Here is a 16,569-nt window from a genome sequence, read left to right on the forward strand (position 1 = left end):
CATGGTCTCACACTAAAAAGGAGCAGAATTTTTTTTTTTGCAGGTGTAGAAAATGGCAGCAGCATTTACTGAGCATGGAAGAGCATGGAAACAATACCATAGTTTTGTCTGTTTCTTTACTAGCTAGATGTGGCCCATTTAAAGCTTGATTATCCATGTAGTATGTACAAACTGTGCAAATTCATATCAAAATACAAAACATACAGAAGTCAACATCAACTTTTCTCCATCGTGTTACAGTAGGACATATTTTGAGGTTAGGTAAGTGATGTCTCTTGTCATTGATATATTGCAATGACAAAGAGGCTGCTTATGACAATCAAAGTGGATGAATAAGACATTTTCAACTTGCAATAAACAAGCCATGCAATATCATTCTGCTTAACAAATCAAAAAAGAACTCGGACCACAAACTAAGTGTACTCCTGTCATCCTCACATCCTCCCATATGTCTGGCACCCCTTCACCTGTGGCGCCAGAGTCATTCAAATGGACTGTACAAGAACAAATATCAAAGCCGTGTGCCCAGCACTGTCTGTGCTGCTAAAACAGCAGAGCCTTCTGGGACGTCTCACACACTTAACACAAACAGCAAACATCTGCAACCTCTCTGGGGCTGGACTCCATAATGTCATCAGAGTGACAGATGACACATATGTGTGTACTACCATGAGCCACTCTCTGATAAAGATAATCATATGTGCTGAAAAATGTTGGATGTCTCACCACCGACCGTGTCAGAGAAAAACAGGTTTCACTACATGATTCATCCTTCCTGTGAAGAAGCAGGTTGGACAAGGTGATGAAAAACAGAAATGAAGTAGCCGTAGCCAGTTAATAAACACATTTGAGATACACAAGCCTTCACATAAAGCACACCTCAAACCTAGCTTATTTATTGCTTTTGTATCAGATCAGTGATTCTATTAATGATCAGGACAGGTGCTGAGGTCGCAAGCAGCCTGGAGCTACTGCTGTGTGTGGTGGAAATCTGTAAACTGTTTGGTGAGAAAGCTTCAAAGGAGAACGCCTTGTAAGGTTTTGATGTTTATTTGAATCACTCAATCAAGTGTAAAACAGACAAAGAACAAGCAAATGGAGTGCCTAGACTGAACCCTTCATCACTTTTAAAGAAGCAAACAGTTGTTCTGGACAACTGAGATAAGGGCCTCTCCTAGTTCGTTTAACCCACCTTCCATAGGTCCGTTGTTCCCTCCAAGGGCGGGCCATGAAATGCAGTCAGAGATAACATTTGGGTGTAACTATAACTACTCTATTCTATATCTAACAATCAAAACCTAGTAATAAAGACATTTTCCCCTACACTGTGTACCCAAGGACACAGGGAACAATTAAAAATGCATCTAGTGGTTCAACGCTTGTTCAGTTAAGTTAATATGTTCCTTCACTTTTGCATTTGAAGTGGGATAAGGCTGGTGGTGTTCAATAGTTTTCATATTGTAAAAATATCCCCACAAAAGACCAAACACTGAATTGATCTAACAAACAAGTTTTGCCTGTGTAGCCAAAACCTGATATCGGTTAGTCATGTGTCCCATAGAGCTCCATTGTTTCCAAAAACACATCAATAAGCCACTTCGTTGCACTGGCTGATATGTTCCTTCATTACCATGAACATAGTCACAGTATATTATCTAAAAAATAATTCCATATACACCATCCCCCTACCACAAACACTAATTAGAGCACCAAATGTGTATTCATCCACTGCTGAAAATAGTCCACAAGAAAGGAAGTGTTTACTCCTGTTTAAGAAACCTTTGATTAAAAACTAGTGCCCAGAAAATTGCTAAGCCTCCACGGTTGTATGCCTCCACCTCTTAGACAGGTTTCAGGTTTCATCCCTGTTCATCCAGAATCATATAAAATATTAAATTCTGTGGTAATTGCTGTGTGAATTCTTGAGTTATGGATTAAAACCTATTGTGTGCTGTCAAAGTGACCATGACCATGACCACCATAATCTAATCAGTTCATCTTTGAGTCCAAGTGAACATTTGTACCAACTTTGAAGGGATTCCCCTGAGGAGTTCCCAAGATGTTGCATTCACAAGGCCAAAATTGTGTTTTGTGAGGTCACCGTGACCTTTACCTTTGACCTTTAACCTTTAACCACCAAAATATAATCAGTGTAATTTTATCACACTGTACACAATAAGAATCAGGACAAAACTGTAAATGTGTTTCTAATATACACAAAGCACTTACTCTCTCTAGTGCGGCTGTGACAACTGTGAATCAGTCAGAATATAGGTACAAACCAACCAACCAATCAGAAAAGGGCTACAAATCAACCAATCCGAATACAGCTACAAGGCAACACAGCTACTTCTCATTTAACTGCAGTCTGACAAACACTATAACCCCCTTTACAGTAAAGACATCATATCTATTTTGTCAATCTCTACAAGCATTGAATGTCCAGATTCCACCGTCTTCTAAAATGTTCCCCCCTGTCCGTAATTGATCCCTGCTGCCTGCACATCTGTTGAATCACATTCAAATCCCCACAGGTTGCTTTACAACAAAACCACTTCACATAATTTCAACACACTGCAGCCCATAGTCTCTTTTGCCTGCTGAGGGAATAAAATACTCCCTACAGCAGATGAAGTGTTTCTCATAGTTGCTTTTAAACCATATCTATGCCCTATGCTTTTATGCCTTATCCCTGTTTGACAAATGATTGTTGTTTAACTTGTCTTCATAAATTCATCAGAATAATCAGCTATTAAAAGCAATACACTATAATCAGGAAGAAAGTGTACAAAATTAAACGCAAGATATGTCAGGTGATCACAGGTTACTTTTATTTTCTACTAAAATACACGTTTCATGCAGGTTTTGTCACTTTCCACAATAGTCAACAAAAAGACAATGAAACAAGTCACCTCGAGGCATTTTGCCACACAACATTAGGCAAAGAGGGATGTTAAAACCGTTCAGTACAAGGTGTGCAAATTCCTAGTAGCTTTATAAATAGTTAATCTTCATCGGCTGTATCATGCTCTCATGTGATAACCTACAGCCAATCAATCATACCTGGTCGTAATACTGCACTTATTTAACTATGCCAGGAAAAAAATGTGTGTCCTGAAAATCATGTTAAATACACTGGGGAACTGAAAATAAACAAGTAAATAATGTTGCAAAGTGATATAAAGCTTTTGGACATGAAAGTAATAAAAACCAGTGTACATTACAAAGTAACACAAATGCTCTTGACAGTAGCTTGCTGAAGGTAAATAATCTCTTTCAATCCATTAGCTGGTACAGTTTAGCTGGTCTCTTCCTTGATTAGCTGGCAAGTAAAAAGTGAATATTTATCTTTTCAGTCCAGTTTTTGTTGTCAACTTTTCGGCCCCCCACTGTGACCTACAGAAAAGGTTGTGCGCTGACAGGCTGTGGCACGGCTTAAGTTTAAACAGTGGAGTAGAAGGCATATGTGAATCAGAGAATACTAAATGTAAAGGAGAGACTGAGCATTGGAGGATACTCTACGCTCCGCTTTACAAGGCCTGCTATGATCTTCATATGAAAATAAAAAGAGGTAGGCAAACTCTCAGCTCTGCTCTGCTCTGCTCAGCCGTACTGACAGTCTAATAAGTTGCAGAAATGGGGATGAAGTGCTTGTCAAACATGCTACACACAAAGCCTGTTTTAAAAATGACAGCTCAGCACAGCATGCTTACATCAACCACCCTTCCTTTAAAAAATGGTTTCCTTCCTGATACAGCTGGTTGCATATTAATACTATAAGGACTTGAATTACATTTTCATGTAAACAAGGAGACAACAAAACACAAGACTCATGCATTATCATCTCCAGAATGTAGAACAACAGTAAACACAGACAGATGTAACTGCACAGCTTATTTAGTGGCTTCTGCTTAGATTTTTAGGTTGCGCATCTTCTTCTCTCTCTTATTGCCTGTCTGCATGACATCATTAAGGGTAAACGATATGAAGGCAATCTGCTCGTTTTCACTATGTGTCCCACACTCTATCACGCACGAAAACTGATCCTTGTCGCTGTTGTAGGCCAGGTCTGAGTAGCCACTGGGTCCGCTGTTGATGATCCTGGGCCTGTCCCAACCGGAAGAGTGCAGGGGGGATCGGTTCAAATACACGCCCATGTCCCTTCTACTACACTTATTGGTTGGGTGCATGAAGAGGAGCCAGGTTTGTGTGTCTGGAGACAAGAGCGATGTGCCACAAGCTTTGCTCTCGGCGTCATCATTTGGGAAAAATTCAGGAGCAGGAAAGCCAATGACACTGCCTTGACAGCCGGAAGGTGGTTCGACGAGCTCTGAGGCCATGTGGGGTTTGTCAAAATACTTGCCGCTGTCTTCACTCAGGGCCTCACATCTGATCCCGCCATTGTTACGAGCATTACAGTAAAGATAAGACCTGCCCTCGTGGTCTATGATCTCTGCCATTTCACATTCACATGAATATTTTTGAAGCTTCTCACCCATGTGCCATGTCTCCCCACCGTTGTCACTATAAATAGCCAGTGCATGTGGGTAGACTGTACAAGGAATGGGGAAGGAACAGCATCTGTAAGGGACGTAATAGGCGTATGCTGGGATGATCAATCTGCCATTTTCCATTTGAACACCGTGGCCGGGACCAACAGCAAACGTGGCCCACTCATGGATAGTTTCGCCAATTACACTCTCTGTCAAGTCTTTTGCTGATGTCCAAGTTTGTCCATCATCACTGCTGCTAACACAGCAAAGCCGTGCCTGGTTTCTACCTGTGATTACCTGGTATTTTTCTGTGATGGTTTCCAAGACGCAGATGAAAAATAAAAACAATGTTCTGCTGTTTTTTTCATACACGGGGCAAGGATTCATGGTGCGGCAGCCCGGTTGACGTGCTGTTGACAGCTCCTGACTGGAGGACCACTGGAAAAAACATTGTCAAAGGACAACAATTAGAAAGATGAGCACAGATAATGCTGACAGTTTTCAGTATTAAAGCAAAGGTGCCAATAATAACCTGAACAGATCCATCATCTTTCAATGTTCCGCTTCTCATAACAAGAATTTTGGCATCTTGGTCAGAAGGTGAGGACCTTTTCTCTGCAAAAGCAAGGAAGGTGTGACTGTGCTGCAGATAAATGAGAGCGGGAATTCTGTATGTTATCCCACTTTGCTGCTCTTGTTCAAACAAGATTGTTTTAACCGGTTCCTCTCCGCTGCCACTCTTTGATGATGTGTTTCCCATGGTGGGTCAGAGTTCCTGGAAATAGAAAATGTTCCAAATTAATGACTGTACAGTATAAGTCTTAGCCTGTGATTTAGTCTTGTTATAACAGTCTTTAAAAGCAGACTGACAGTTGAGAGTTCACACTCCAGCAGCTCCTCGTAGCCAAGGGCGGAGCAAGACATAGTATATAGTCAAGACATAGTCTATATTTCCCATGGGGAATTTTTTCCCCAGTCACAGCAGCTACATGTACTATTTACTGAATCAAGCCATTTGAACATCATTTGGGGAAAAAATGATAGTTGCCCAGGAAAAAAAAATCATCCAGAGCCTGCGTCATATTTTGAATCAACTTTTCCTCTGTCTCCATCATTCTGAAACGACAACACAACAAATTTTGACAATGACTAATTTTCACTTCTTCCACATAAAAAGAGGCACAACTTGTTTGGTGTTATTATTTTGAATTTCCATGACATAGGTGGGGAATGAATATGGCATAAACAGCATCACTAAAGTTTGAAACCTATTTTTGTCACACTATGCCGGAGTACAGTTCATGAATTTAATGTTTAGATGACAAATCTACATTTCATTCCCGACCATAATAATATGTGCTGCTCTAAATGAGCAGTCATATCCACAACATGGTCAAGTAAATGTCTTCTCTTCATTTCTCTGAATATTAGGCCAACAGAAGAACATTTACTCAATTAAATTTCTTTAAGGAATAGCATCATAGGACAAACAACATGGACATATACTGTAATATTATCGTACAGTATTTTATTTGATCCACTCCTGATCACTCTGTTCTCCTTTCCTCCCCTTTTCTTCTTCTTTCACTCTCTCTGCTCCACTCATCTATTCCTGGAAATGTCCTCCACTCAAAGAAAATATAAAAAAAAAAGATTTTTATTTCTCTGATCATAAACTGAAGATGTAAAAATATTAAACACATATTTTATTCTCTTATATCTGCGCCACCTCTGCTCTCTTTTCCTCCTCTTTTCTTCAATCCTGTCTTGTCAACACATTTTCATCTCTTGTTGTTGGATCATGAAGATACATTGCAACAAGGCCATATTTCATACCCATCCAATCTGTAAAGAGATAACTGGTGTAATTTGTTTTACTTTTGAGATTATTGGAATTATTCAATCAATTTGTGTAAGGTGTTTTATATTTACAGATTACACATTTACACACGGACTGTCAAATCTACGTCCATAGAAATCCCACTCTTACTTGTTGAAGTATTTGGGGAAATTAAACTCATAGAAGACGGTGTGTTCTTACTTTGAAAAAAAAAAGTCGATTTTCGTTCAGACTGGCGGAAAGTTTGTCTCAAAACTCTGTGTGTAAAATGCAAATCCACAAGCGTGGAATAGAGATCCACAAATGCTTTTTCGCCTCACAAATGGAAAATGGATTCACAAATGTCTGTTTGAAAGTTTTAAATGTTAGGAAGATATTCACAAATGAATTGTTTTCATTTATTTGTAAATTAATTGAATGTATTCACAGACATGTTTTTATTCCTGGAATTTGTTTGTGTATTTTCAGATCCTTTTTATATTTGCAAGATATTTGCAAAGTTTACAAATGTATTTTTTGTATTTGTGGAAGGTGTTTCATATTTAGATTAAACATTTACTCACTGTGTCAGTCTGTTCACACTGAGACTGAGAGGAAATGACACCAAGTTGGAGTTATATTATAAACTTTATATAAGATTCGGGGCTTTTGGGGAAAACGTCTCGGGCTGGAGCCCCACAAACCGCCCCTCAGCTCCGTCTATGCTCATAGCCACATATGATTGCATTGGTATAAACAACATGTAGCCTTTACTGTGCGTGCATACCAAAGCCCTTACCTTCACTTGTCACTTTTCCCATTCGTCACCTTTGATCTTTTCTTGAACGGCATTACACCATCTAATTTCAAGCCGAACCAGGGACCTCTGATGTTCACGACACTGATGCTATAGGTTCATCAGAAACGAAGGCGGCGCTGAAGTGAGAGGAACACACACGTACTTCCGTGTTCGCTTGGACACCACCTGGCTAAACTAGATGTCGGTGGTAAATGAGCTTCGTAAAATGGAGCGCCAAAGAGCCCCTTTATCGTTTATTTTCCCATTACTATGCTAACACAACAACTACGTAACAGACAAGCCGTTACATGAGAGGAGTACACAAAACAACATCCAATTGCAGTCACAGTGGTACCCGACGTTACATATGCGTAGTGTGGACGTTTCTGATTAAACGCCAGGTGCTAAACGGTTTAAACCAACGGTCGGACGTTAATTCGTCTTATTGAATAAATTACACCCTTTCTTACAGATAGAAAAGAACTGCCACATAATGTTAACAATTGCTGTTTAATGTTTTTAAACACTTGAGGCAGGCTAGGTGGTGTATTATCTTACCATTGAATTCCATCTTTGATAAACTAGGCTCGCCAGTCTCTTCCGCCGTAAAGAAAATACCCATGTCGACTTCTTACCGCCCCCCGCTGGACGGGAGGGGCAGGTATCGTTTAACGTGCTGTTGCTAGGATACGGAGCATTACAGTGGAGCTGTAGCAAGTAGTTTTGCCAGTTCAGTGCGTGAAAAGCGTAATTAACATTTGCATAAAGAGTTTTTTTTCGTGACAAATGGATTTACCCAAGCAAACAAGATGACTGCTGCATCGTATAAATTTGATGATGGGCAGAGCTATCCTACCAAATGTTTCCCGGCCCGAACATTACTCAGTCGAAGGAAAGACGGTGGGTTAAATTAATTTAAGTTATATATCAAATGACTTGTCCAGAAAGTTACATGAAATTTTCAGAAACAAGGACACTATCTCAAACAATAGGGAGAACAATTATATTAGGTTAACGCAATGAAAACACGATATTACAAGTTAGTAAGTAAGTTAAAATGTGACTTAATGAATCTATATGTATATTAAATCAGGCAGAAATGAATAATTTATTAAATTATTATGAAATTGCACAAACAGCCGTTCACCTGGAGGGGAGGGACTACAGGTTTAATCACAGTTTCCATGACAGACACTTTGAAGCAAAAATGTTGCAAACAGTGAGGGACTTTTTATTACTTTTTAGGACTAGATAAGTAATGAAGGATGTCTATCCTGGCAAATGGTACATTTCAGTGAATATCTGATCCAGAACATATATGTGTAAATTTTGTCAGCACTACGTGTTTTACAGTATCTGATTATATGAATCACATGCTTTTTTTAATCTTTGCTGATAGTTTGTATAGACATACAGTTTATTTTGTGCTACACAGTAGACTGCAGATTTGAAACATTTAGTGGATTATCTGCAACTTTTTTGATAATCAGTTTATAGTTTGAGACATTAATCAGGCAAAAATAGCAAAATATTCTTTGGTTCCAGTTTCTCAAATGTGCTACTATTCTTTGTTTTATGTCATTGCTCATTCTTTTATCTTTGGGTTTTGGACTAAAGGTTGGACGAAACACGCAATTTGAATTTGAATATGAAAAATTATGATGGCTACTTTTCACAATTTTATCACATTTAATAGACAACACAATACATAATTAATAAGAAAATAATCTGCAAATTAATCAATAATGAAAATAATTGTGAATTGCTGGCCTATTATATTGTATACATTTGTAAATCTGCAAACAGTATTTGCTGGCATGATGGTATTAAATTTGACCTTCCTTTCAGGTGGTGGTCATTGGCTTGTGGCTTACAGAAAGGCACAGGAGCAGAAGTACAGTAATGTGCACAGAAGAATAAAAGAGTCTCATAAAAAACTACAGAACGGTGGGGTGGCTGATGGTAATACATTAGATGGGCCCTTCCTGGTAAGTCACTGAGATCTAGTTATGTGAGAATTGGTTATCTGACGAAAGAGCACACCATCAGTTGTTTTTTGGTGAACGCAAATAATCACAATTTTAAATCTTCTTTTGTAGCTCCAGTTACATTGTGTTGATAAACCATCTGAACTGTGCTCTGTTGACGTCAGTGACCATAAACTGAATTCTGTAAGACTCATTTTTCACATTTTAGTCAAAATCACTTGGTAGTGTGTGGGTAAAACCGACTGAAGAGTTTTCCCTAACTGTGCACAGGTCAAGCCAGAAGACCTCAAGTTGTTTGATAATGTAGTTTACATCGATGCTTCTGTTAACTCCCTCTCTTTAGGTGATTATTTTTTACACATCAAGCAAACCCTGAATACAATCTTTTCTGGCAAAAAAGTTTCACGTGTCTGAACTGTCGCTTATTTTTCTACAGGGTCTTTCAGCAGTTTTGTGTCTTTAAGAGAACTCAGTCTGTCTCTAAATGGGATTTGCAACATGACGTTTCAAGCATCTGACTTCCCTTGTCTTGAGGTAGGATGACAGATTTTGACATACTGTACTAATTCGATACACTGTTGCTATTATTATTTTTAATGTTGTTTATTTGGATTATTAACATGTCATAGCATTAATACACAACTCGACCTAAATTTTCATTTCTCACAAGAACTCGAACTCCTTTTATTACCATCCAACATGTTCTCATTTACTTTTGCTGCTCCCTCTGTTCTTTTTACAGCTTCTTTCACATCTCCAGTTCTTTCATGTTTTCCTATAATCCACTGACAAACAAAGACACCCTGTACTGTTAGTTTAATCTCTACTGATGCCTACATCATGCCTTTTAAATTTCAATATTTGTGCCTGTTTGATGCTTGAACAAAGTTGATTAAGATGGAGGGAGGTTGCAATTCATAATTAATTCATGTTAGTGCAGGACAGATCAGCAGCTAATCTGTGTAACATCTGTAATATTTCAAACTGCATTATCTCAGATTCACACTCTGTTAATGCCATACACTCCTCTTCGTTCTCTATTTCATCCCCTTGATGTGATTATGTTCATCTAAATGCTTAATTTAAATCCTAACAGGTTTTGGATTTGTCCTACAACAGTTTGTCAGCTGATGATATTGTTTCCATCGGTCGACTTCCACGTCTAAAGGTCCTTCATCTGACTGGAAATCAGCTTCGTCATCTTCCTCCTAATCTGGGTTCCTCCAGCTGTGACCACACTCAGCTGTTAGTAGAGTATCTTAATTTCCATGCAGCAGCAATATAAGAGTGACGAGATACAATGTTTGTCATAGATTTTTTATTTTACATATAGCTTCACTTATGATCAGTCAACTTCCCGTTTCAGTTCATAGATTTTCTTTTTCTCTAATTGTTTTCATCTATCTTCATTGATGCAAATTTATGCTACGAATCAAAACAAATTAATCTGCTTCTCTTCTAACAACATTGCTCATTTGTTCAGGAAAAATTGAAAAAAACACAAGTTGATAATGAAACAAAATTCCGCTATGAGTTGTGGAGAAGCTGGCAGACTGAAAGACAACTAATCTGTTTCAATGCATATTTTCCACATCAAAATGCAAATTAATTCTCTAACTACAGTCTGACACTGCCTCCAGTCTGCTGCTCTCAATTATTCCTGCAGAGAACATCTTAAGCAGGCAGTGCACATGATACAGTACCCAGCCTCAGTTTATGAGAAGAATGAATAGTGATATATCCTAAATTCTTTTAATAATAATGCAAATGTTTTATAGTTATCTTTCAAATCAGTTGTACCAGTGATCACTTGGCTTGCAAAATCATCACATATCAAACATGCTTATACTTGTTCAGTGCATTGGTTATCATTCTTGTCAAAACAGTCAATTACAGAGAAAGGCCACAAAGTCAAGATGCATTTTCAAATTGACCAAAAGGGGGTGCACAAATGTTCCAGATTCACACTCCTGATTCTGGTCAAACAAATGTAATGACATTCAATACACCTGCTCCACAGCCAGGTCTATGATTGGTATGCACACATATATATCAGTAGTATGTAAATGCAGCTTTAATTGCATTATAAAATATTTTGACTGTTTATTAGTGTGTGTACTGTATGGATTTCATGATGTTGGTTGATTGTACTGTTGCATTTTTTTTTTTTATACAGGCCGGCTAAAGAAGAGGACACACACTTTAGAGCTCTCGAAATCCTGATGCTTGATGATAACAAACTGTCCTCTGGAGTCTTCAGCAGTCTTACAAATCTGAAGAGGTACTGATGAGGTTTTCTATATAATATTTTAAATAAAAAAGTGTTACTTAAAAGGACAATCCACCAAGTCATAGTCATATCCCTTGTGTACAATTCAGCCTGTGGAGCTGGAGGAAGTTTAGCCAAGCATGACAAAATAATTCCAGTGACATCATCTGAGTAATCTCAGTTTATGCTTGTAAACCAGTTGCTTTTTTACAGAGATCCTGTGTTATAAACTGGCAACATTGGAAGATGTGAACATTTATTTATCAAGTGCAATCATGTTTCATTATGAGAAGTGTGGGATCCTGTGTTTTTGAAGATGAACTCATATTAGGGAATAAAAAATGGGTTATTTTAGTCTTCAATTCTGACCATTTGTCACTGGAATACAATTTTAAAGCACAAAACAATCTGTGAAAACATTAATTCATTTCTAAATTTTCAATTTCAGGCTTAAGTATTTAAACCTACAGCGCAACCACATTTCAGAAGTACCATATTTACAAACTAAGGGCTGTTCAAAACCTGTGCAGACTTCGGCTGAAAGGCCAACTGAGGAAGAGGGAGCTGGTAAATGCTAAGAATCTGCTTGATGTAATTTGTAAATAATTTAACAATGAACCTGCATGTAAGAGTTTCCTCAGCATCCTCTGAAAAAAGTTGTCATTTTTATCCATTCAAACCAGCCCACACTGAGCCAGATCCTGAGGATGATGAAGATTTACAGAGAATCTCACAGGTAATTGATTCTGCAGTTTGTGTTTGAGATGTTTCATCACTGTGTTTCTGTAGCCCACATTTTAAATAAATTAAACTTGTGTGTGGTCTGTCAACCTGGATCAACCTGGAGGAGTACTGCAAGGGATCCAGTTTGCCTCTACCAGAGCTTCAGTATCTCAATTTATCTGACAACAAGGTATCCCTGTTATTTTATATAAAGAAATCAACTATTTTGGAAAAAATAGCAAACGTGTCTCATCAGTGTTTTGTCATCAGATTGCCGAGGAAGACGCACTGATGGCTGTCATTCTTTTCCCAATGCTTCGCGAAATTGACATTCACTCCAACCCTCTGACCACAAAGAGAAGTGGTAATCCTCTCCTATAAAATACAGTTTTTGAAGATCAGTTCTGAATTGGAATTGGTGAATCATGTCTTTGCTTGAATACAGGGGACCCTCCCTTACTGACCTATTACCTCCAAGAGAGACTGGGGATAACAATAAAGCGTAAACAGACGCGAGAAGTTGCGAAGCCCCCACTGAAGGTGTCCACTAATCCAAAATGGCAGGTTGGATGTGTTCTGCATAATTAATATTGTCTGATCATGACCCTCCAGATTTCACTATATGAAAGTTAAACAGTGTACAATTCATCTCCTTTTTTTGTGACATTTTTGTATTGTAGTTCGAAGAAAGGATCCCAAAGGTGCTAAAGAAGCAAATGCTGATGGATCAATCATGTCCTGCACAAACTCAGGAGGGCAAGGACAGCAGGGACCACACTTTCCAAGAAAATACAGAGCACTTCTTTGTTACTGAGGTATGTACATGTCCAGTATCTGTGATTTTCATATTGCTCCTGTTGGTTGGGAAATGTGAATTCTACAACTTATATGTTATTCAGAAATACACGGTGGATTAGTGCCTGCACAGTTTCTTTGTCTCTTCATGGGATGTTATTTCATGTTCAGGCAGCAGACATTTCTGAAAATGAGTTTGATCTTCGAGCTGATGAGAAAGAAACAGCAGGGAATGATGACAGATACGAGGATGATACGATTCCTGAAAAATTCAACTGCTACAAGATGTTGATGGATGCAAAACCATATCCTGAAGCCGTGGAGCCCACTGGTGAGGACTGTAGTTTCACCTGCAGCTGTTTATTTTTGTACATTTTCGTGAAGCCCTAAAGAGTTTGCCTATACAATGGCCCCATAGTGAAGGGGGAATATTCATGCTTTTTTTTTCCAACAGGAATTCAAACAGCTGTTCGGATGCTGGAACACGCACTGAAGAATCTTAATGTTTACAGAGACTCAAAACCAAAACTTGATAGCATCCAGATGCCATATAAAGAAAGAGAGAAAAGGGTTTGATATTTTGCTTCTCAAAATTTCTTTGCATTTGGATTTAATGTCACTGTCAAGTTACAACAAATAAAACAAGGACTGTTAAGAACAAGGGAAACAGTTTCACCTTCATGTTATGACTTCAAACATTTGTCTTCACAGATTAAGGAACTTCCACCTCTGAAACCAGTGAAGCAGCCGACTGAAAGGGTTGACGAAATGATCAAGGAAATCAAAGGGAGTACAACGATAAGAGAAGTCGCCTTGAGTATGCACAGTTCTGATACAATCCCGCTTCAGACAACTTGACCTTTCATGACCTTACCTTTCCTTATGTAATACTTTGTTTTGCGTACAGGCAGTGCCATACACGGCGCAGGCGTTAACAAGCAAGAATATAAGGAAGCTTTGTCGCTGCTGAGGGACATGAAGACAAAGTACAAGATGGTCCATAAGAAAACAATGGAACAAGCAGCCAGCATTGAGTCTGATGACAACACCAACCTAAATGGAGCTCAACCTCCACCTGTGCAGATGGTGTGATGCCTGCCTTGAATAACACCTTGTTGATGTTGGCATAGAACTGGTGTGAGTGGAATTGAAATCACTGTGTTTCTGTTCACATGAGTCTGTCTGGTTAATACTGTGACAAACGTATAGTGACGGTTTTGAGCAGCTGCACCGATGCTACTTTGACCACATTCAGTCCAGCGTGCTTGCATAGTATGCATCAACTGTTAATAGAGTTCAGCTGTAAGAGTCGACTGGGTCCTCCTTGGGGAGAGACAGTTTAAACTATTACATTACTATCTTTTCAAGCCAATAAGAGGTCTCAGTGTTTCCTCTGGCCCAAGCTGTTCCCATATGTATTCTCTTTAGCATGAACCTACTAGTGATATCTTTAAGTCCACTATAGGCCAACAGGCTGTGATAATAAGTGAGGAAGAGGTCAGTTCCAGCACCCATCTTGTAAGCCTACTGAAGCGTCCTTAAGCAGTGAAGCAATGCTGCTCTTTGGGTGACCAGTGAAAAAAAGACAAACAGGATTGTGTGGATTCATAAACAATGAAATCCACAATGAGCCCTGTGCTGACTTAAAATATAAATATTGTTCAGAATTCTCTTAATCTTAAAATAGCATTAGCACTATTGTCAACCGTGGATTAAATGTCACCTTGCTACTTGAGAACAAAACAAATGGGAGAAGCTGCAGCCTACAGCTTAAGTATAGTGAGTGTTACATCAGAACAGCAGTGATTGAGTTACTAGTTAGAGTCTGCAGTTTTTTTTTAAATATTGCACAGCCTGAGGTTGATCAGAATCAGATATTCTCCAGGGACATGCTATACATTTTGTTGACCAGGTCGACTTTCTAACCAATAGAATAAAGCTGAGGATGTGGTCCTGTGTATGGTTTGTTGCCATGTAAACGCTTTTAAGACCTTGAAATCAGCTACAGAACATTTATACTGCAAAGTGGCCGGTAATTCATTTGACAGATGATTGATCCATTGTCTCATGACTCTCTGACTCATGTCTCACTCTCTTCTGGTTTGTTGAGTCCCGTGTATTTGCTTTCATACTGTAGGTTTCAGATACCATTAGTGAAGCTACGGCTGTGGTCATTTCTGTCAGGCAGGAACAATAGTATTTAGTTGAGTAGTAGTTGTTTGTAGTTTTGAACGGACCTCTGTAGCTCAACATGATTTACAGTCCACATCCTTGAACGCATAAATGATCAAGTCAAGCTTTATAAAATTTCTAGTCATGTTTTGTTTTCGTTTTCCATTCCCTTTTTGATTTCATGGTCTTGTCCTTCATATGATTTCAATTATTTTTCTGCAGAGCAGCTTGCAGCTGTGGAATGCACGTTCAGCCCAGGTGGAATAAATCAATAGGTACTCTGAAGATATGTCATGCAGATTTTCTACATTATTACATTCATCTGTGGATATTCCCCTGCTTCTGTATTGAATGGTAAATAAAATATGAATTGCACACAGTAAGCAAAATGCTTTCTGTACACTGTATCTAGTACGCTGTCATTTTGTGCCATCTGTTTCACATTTTCATTTTGTTTCATTTCAGTTATTTTTCAACTGTTACATTCATTTATTAACCATAATAAAATTGTTGTAAAGCTATTCATTCATTTATAATGTAGATTATTATAGCTCTATATGAAATCCCTGAAAAAAAAAACTTTTTTTTTTCATTGACATTGACATTTTTTTTTTTTTTTTAATAAGAATTTTTACAATAACACAGTTGAAAACAGTTACATATTTGTATTACAATTTGAAAAGCTGATATTAAAATATCAGGGACAAAAAAAAGGCCGGGTACAAATAATCTAAAATATTTAAACATATAAGGTTACAGCAACACATAAAGAGTGTGTTTGCTCTGGTAAATAAATTAAGACACTGAGAACGAACAGTACTTTCATGATCTGTGCTATCAAGCACTTCAGTCTGCGGGGTTTTTCATCTTCAGCGGTATATTTGGTGGTAATGAGGAGACTGGCAATTGAAAGAGTTTTGACATAAAAACTGTTTTCCAGGTAATTGTCTTATTTTCCAGTACACTGTTAAATCTAATCAGAATTCCTTTTTCTTTTTAAACCACAATACTTTTACTGCTCTCTCCAGACGATAGTGCAACTCAAGTAAATGTCTTTTGAGAATTTGTTGTTGCTTTACAGGAACTTGTTGGAGTTTGTTCTTCAGCCAGTGAGTCCTGCCATGAATTTATTTTGCCTGACAAGAAAGCTGTTATGAAGTAATTTTGAAGTGATAATGACTGGTTCTTCAAGCATCTAGTGTTGCATAAGTTCAGTGTTTTCATGCTGGAATTCTGTGATGTAAGAGCTTCTTATACATGTCAGTTTTCCACAGTTTTGGGCAATGATTAGTTACAGCTGTTATAATCCATGCCGACAGGATAATATGAACAGGTTTAGATCAGTGTTTACTTTGATCCTTCTGTCACCATTTTTTTTATGATAAATATACTTTCTTCCTTTGTCTGCTTGTGTTTGCACCAACTATTATGAACCACCAAAACCTATCCTGCTTTGCCTTTTTACTACAGACATCAAAATAATCCTGGTCACACACCCTGACCACTAACTT

The 16,569-nt window shown here is 38.2% G+C and overlaps 2 protein-coding genes across 4 annotated transcripts; one reads left to right on the forward strand and one right to left on the reverse strand.

Moving 5' to 3' along the window:
* Positions 1-2,809: 2,809 nt before the first annotated feature.
* Positions 2,810-7,646, reverse strand: LOC130181935 (sialidase-3-like). Of its 3 annotated transcripts, XM_056396405.1 has the most exons (5): positions 7,112-7,646; positions 6,223-6,338; positions 6,016-6,121; positions 5,026-5,268; positions 2,810-4,931 (listed from the first exon to the last, which is right to left on the reverse strand). In XM_056396405.1, the coding sequence occupies exons 4-5, from the start codon at positions 5,251-5,253 to the stop codon at positions 3,912-3,914; spliced, it is 1,248 nt and encodes a 415-aa protein (XP_056252380.1). In that variant the 5' UTR covers positions 5,254-5,268; positions 6,016-6,121; positions 6,223-6,338; positions 7,112-7,646; the 3' UTR covers positions 2,810-3,911. The 3 variants fall into 3 exon arrangements, with proteins under 3 accessions (XP_056252380.1, XP_056252379.1, XP_056252378.1); XM_056396404.1 differs by having other exon boundaries at positions 6,016-6,338; XM_056396403.1 differs by lacking the exons at positions 6,016-6,121; positions 6,223-6,338 and having other exon boundaries at positions 7,112-7,645.
* A 163-nt stretch (positions 7,647-7,809) lies between these two features.
* On the forward strand, positions 7,810-15,497 carry xrra1 (X-ray radiation resistance associated 1). The gene is made up of 17 exons (XM_056397668.1): positions 7,810-8,011; positions 8,960-9,099; positions 9,211-9,282; positions 9,370-9,442; positions 9,536-9,633; positions 10,196-10,344; positions 11,276-11,380; positions 11,817-11,935; positions 12,052-12,104; positions 12,216-12,281; positions 12,362-12,455; positions 12,537-12,655; positions 12,772-12,906; positions 13,058-13,217; positions 13,341-13,456; positions 13,598-13,703; positions 13,794-15,497. Exons 1-17 carry the CDS (start codon positions 7,921-7,923, stop codon positions 13,976-13,978), a joined length of 1,881 nt encoding a protein of 626 aa, XP_056253643.1. The 5' UTR covers positions 7,810-7,920; the 3' UTR covers positions 13,979-15,497.
* The last annotated feature ends 1,072 nt before the right edge of the window (positions 15,498-16,569 follow it).

Source organism: Seriola aureovittata, chromosome 15 (assembly GCF_021018895.1).
Source record: "Seriola aureovittata isolate HTS-2021-v1 ecotype China chromosome 15, ASM2101889v1, whole genome shotgun sequence".
NCBI classification, from domain to species: Eukaryota; Metazoa; Chordata; class Actinopteri; order Carangiformes; family Carangidae; genus Seriola; species Seriola aureovittata.

Coding starts and splice junctions, on each gene's coding strand:
- LOC130181935 (XM_056396405.1), bottom strand. CDS start 5,253: ATGGGAAACACATCATCAAAGAGTGGCAGCGGAGAGGAACCGGTTAAA. Junction 4,932..5,025: donor AAGATGATGGATCTGTTCAG/GTTATTATTGGC, acceptor TGTTTTTTCCAG/TGGTCCTCCAGTCAGGAGCT.
- xrra1 (XM_056397668.1), top strand. CDS start 7,921: ATGACTGCTGCATCGTATAAATTTGATGATGGGCAGAGCTATCCTACC. Junction 9,443..9,535: donor TGTTAACTCCCTCTCTTTAG/GTGATTATTTTT, acceptor ATTTTTCTACAG/GGTCTTTCAGCAGTTTTGTG. Junction 12,105..12,215: donor ATTTACAGAGAATCTCACAG/GTAATTGATTCT, acceptor ATCAACCTGGAG/GAGTACTGCAAGGGATCCAG.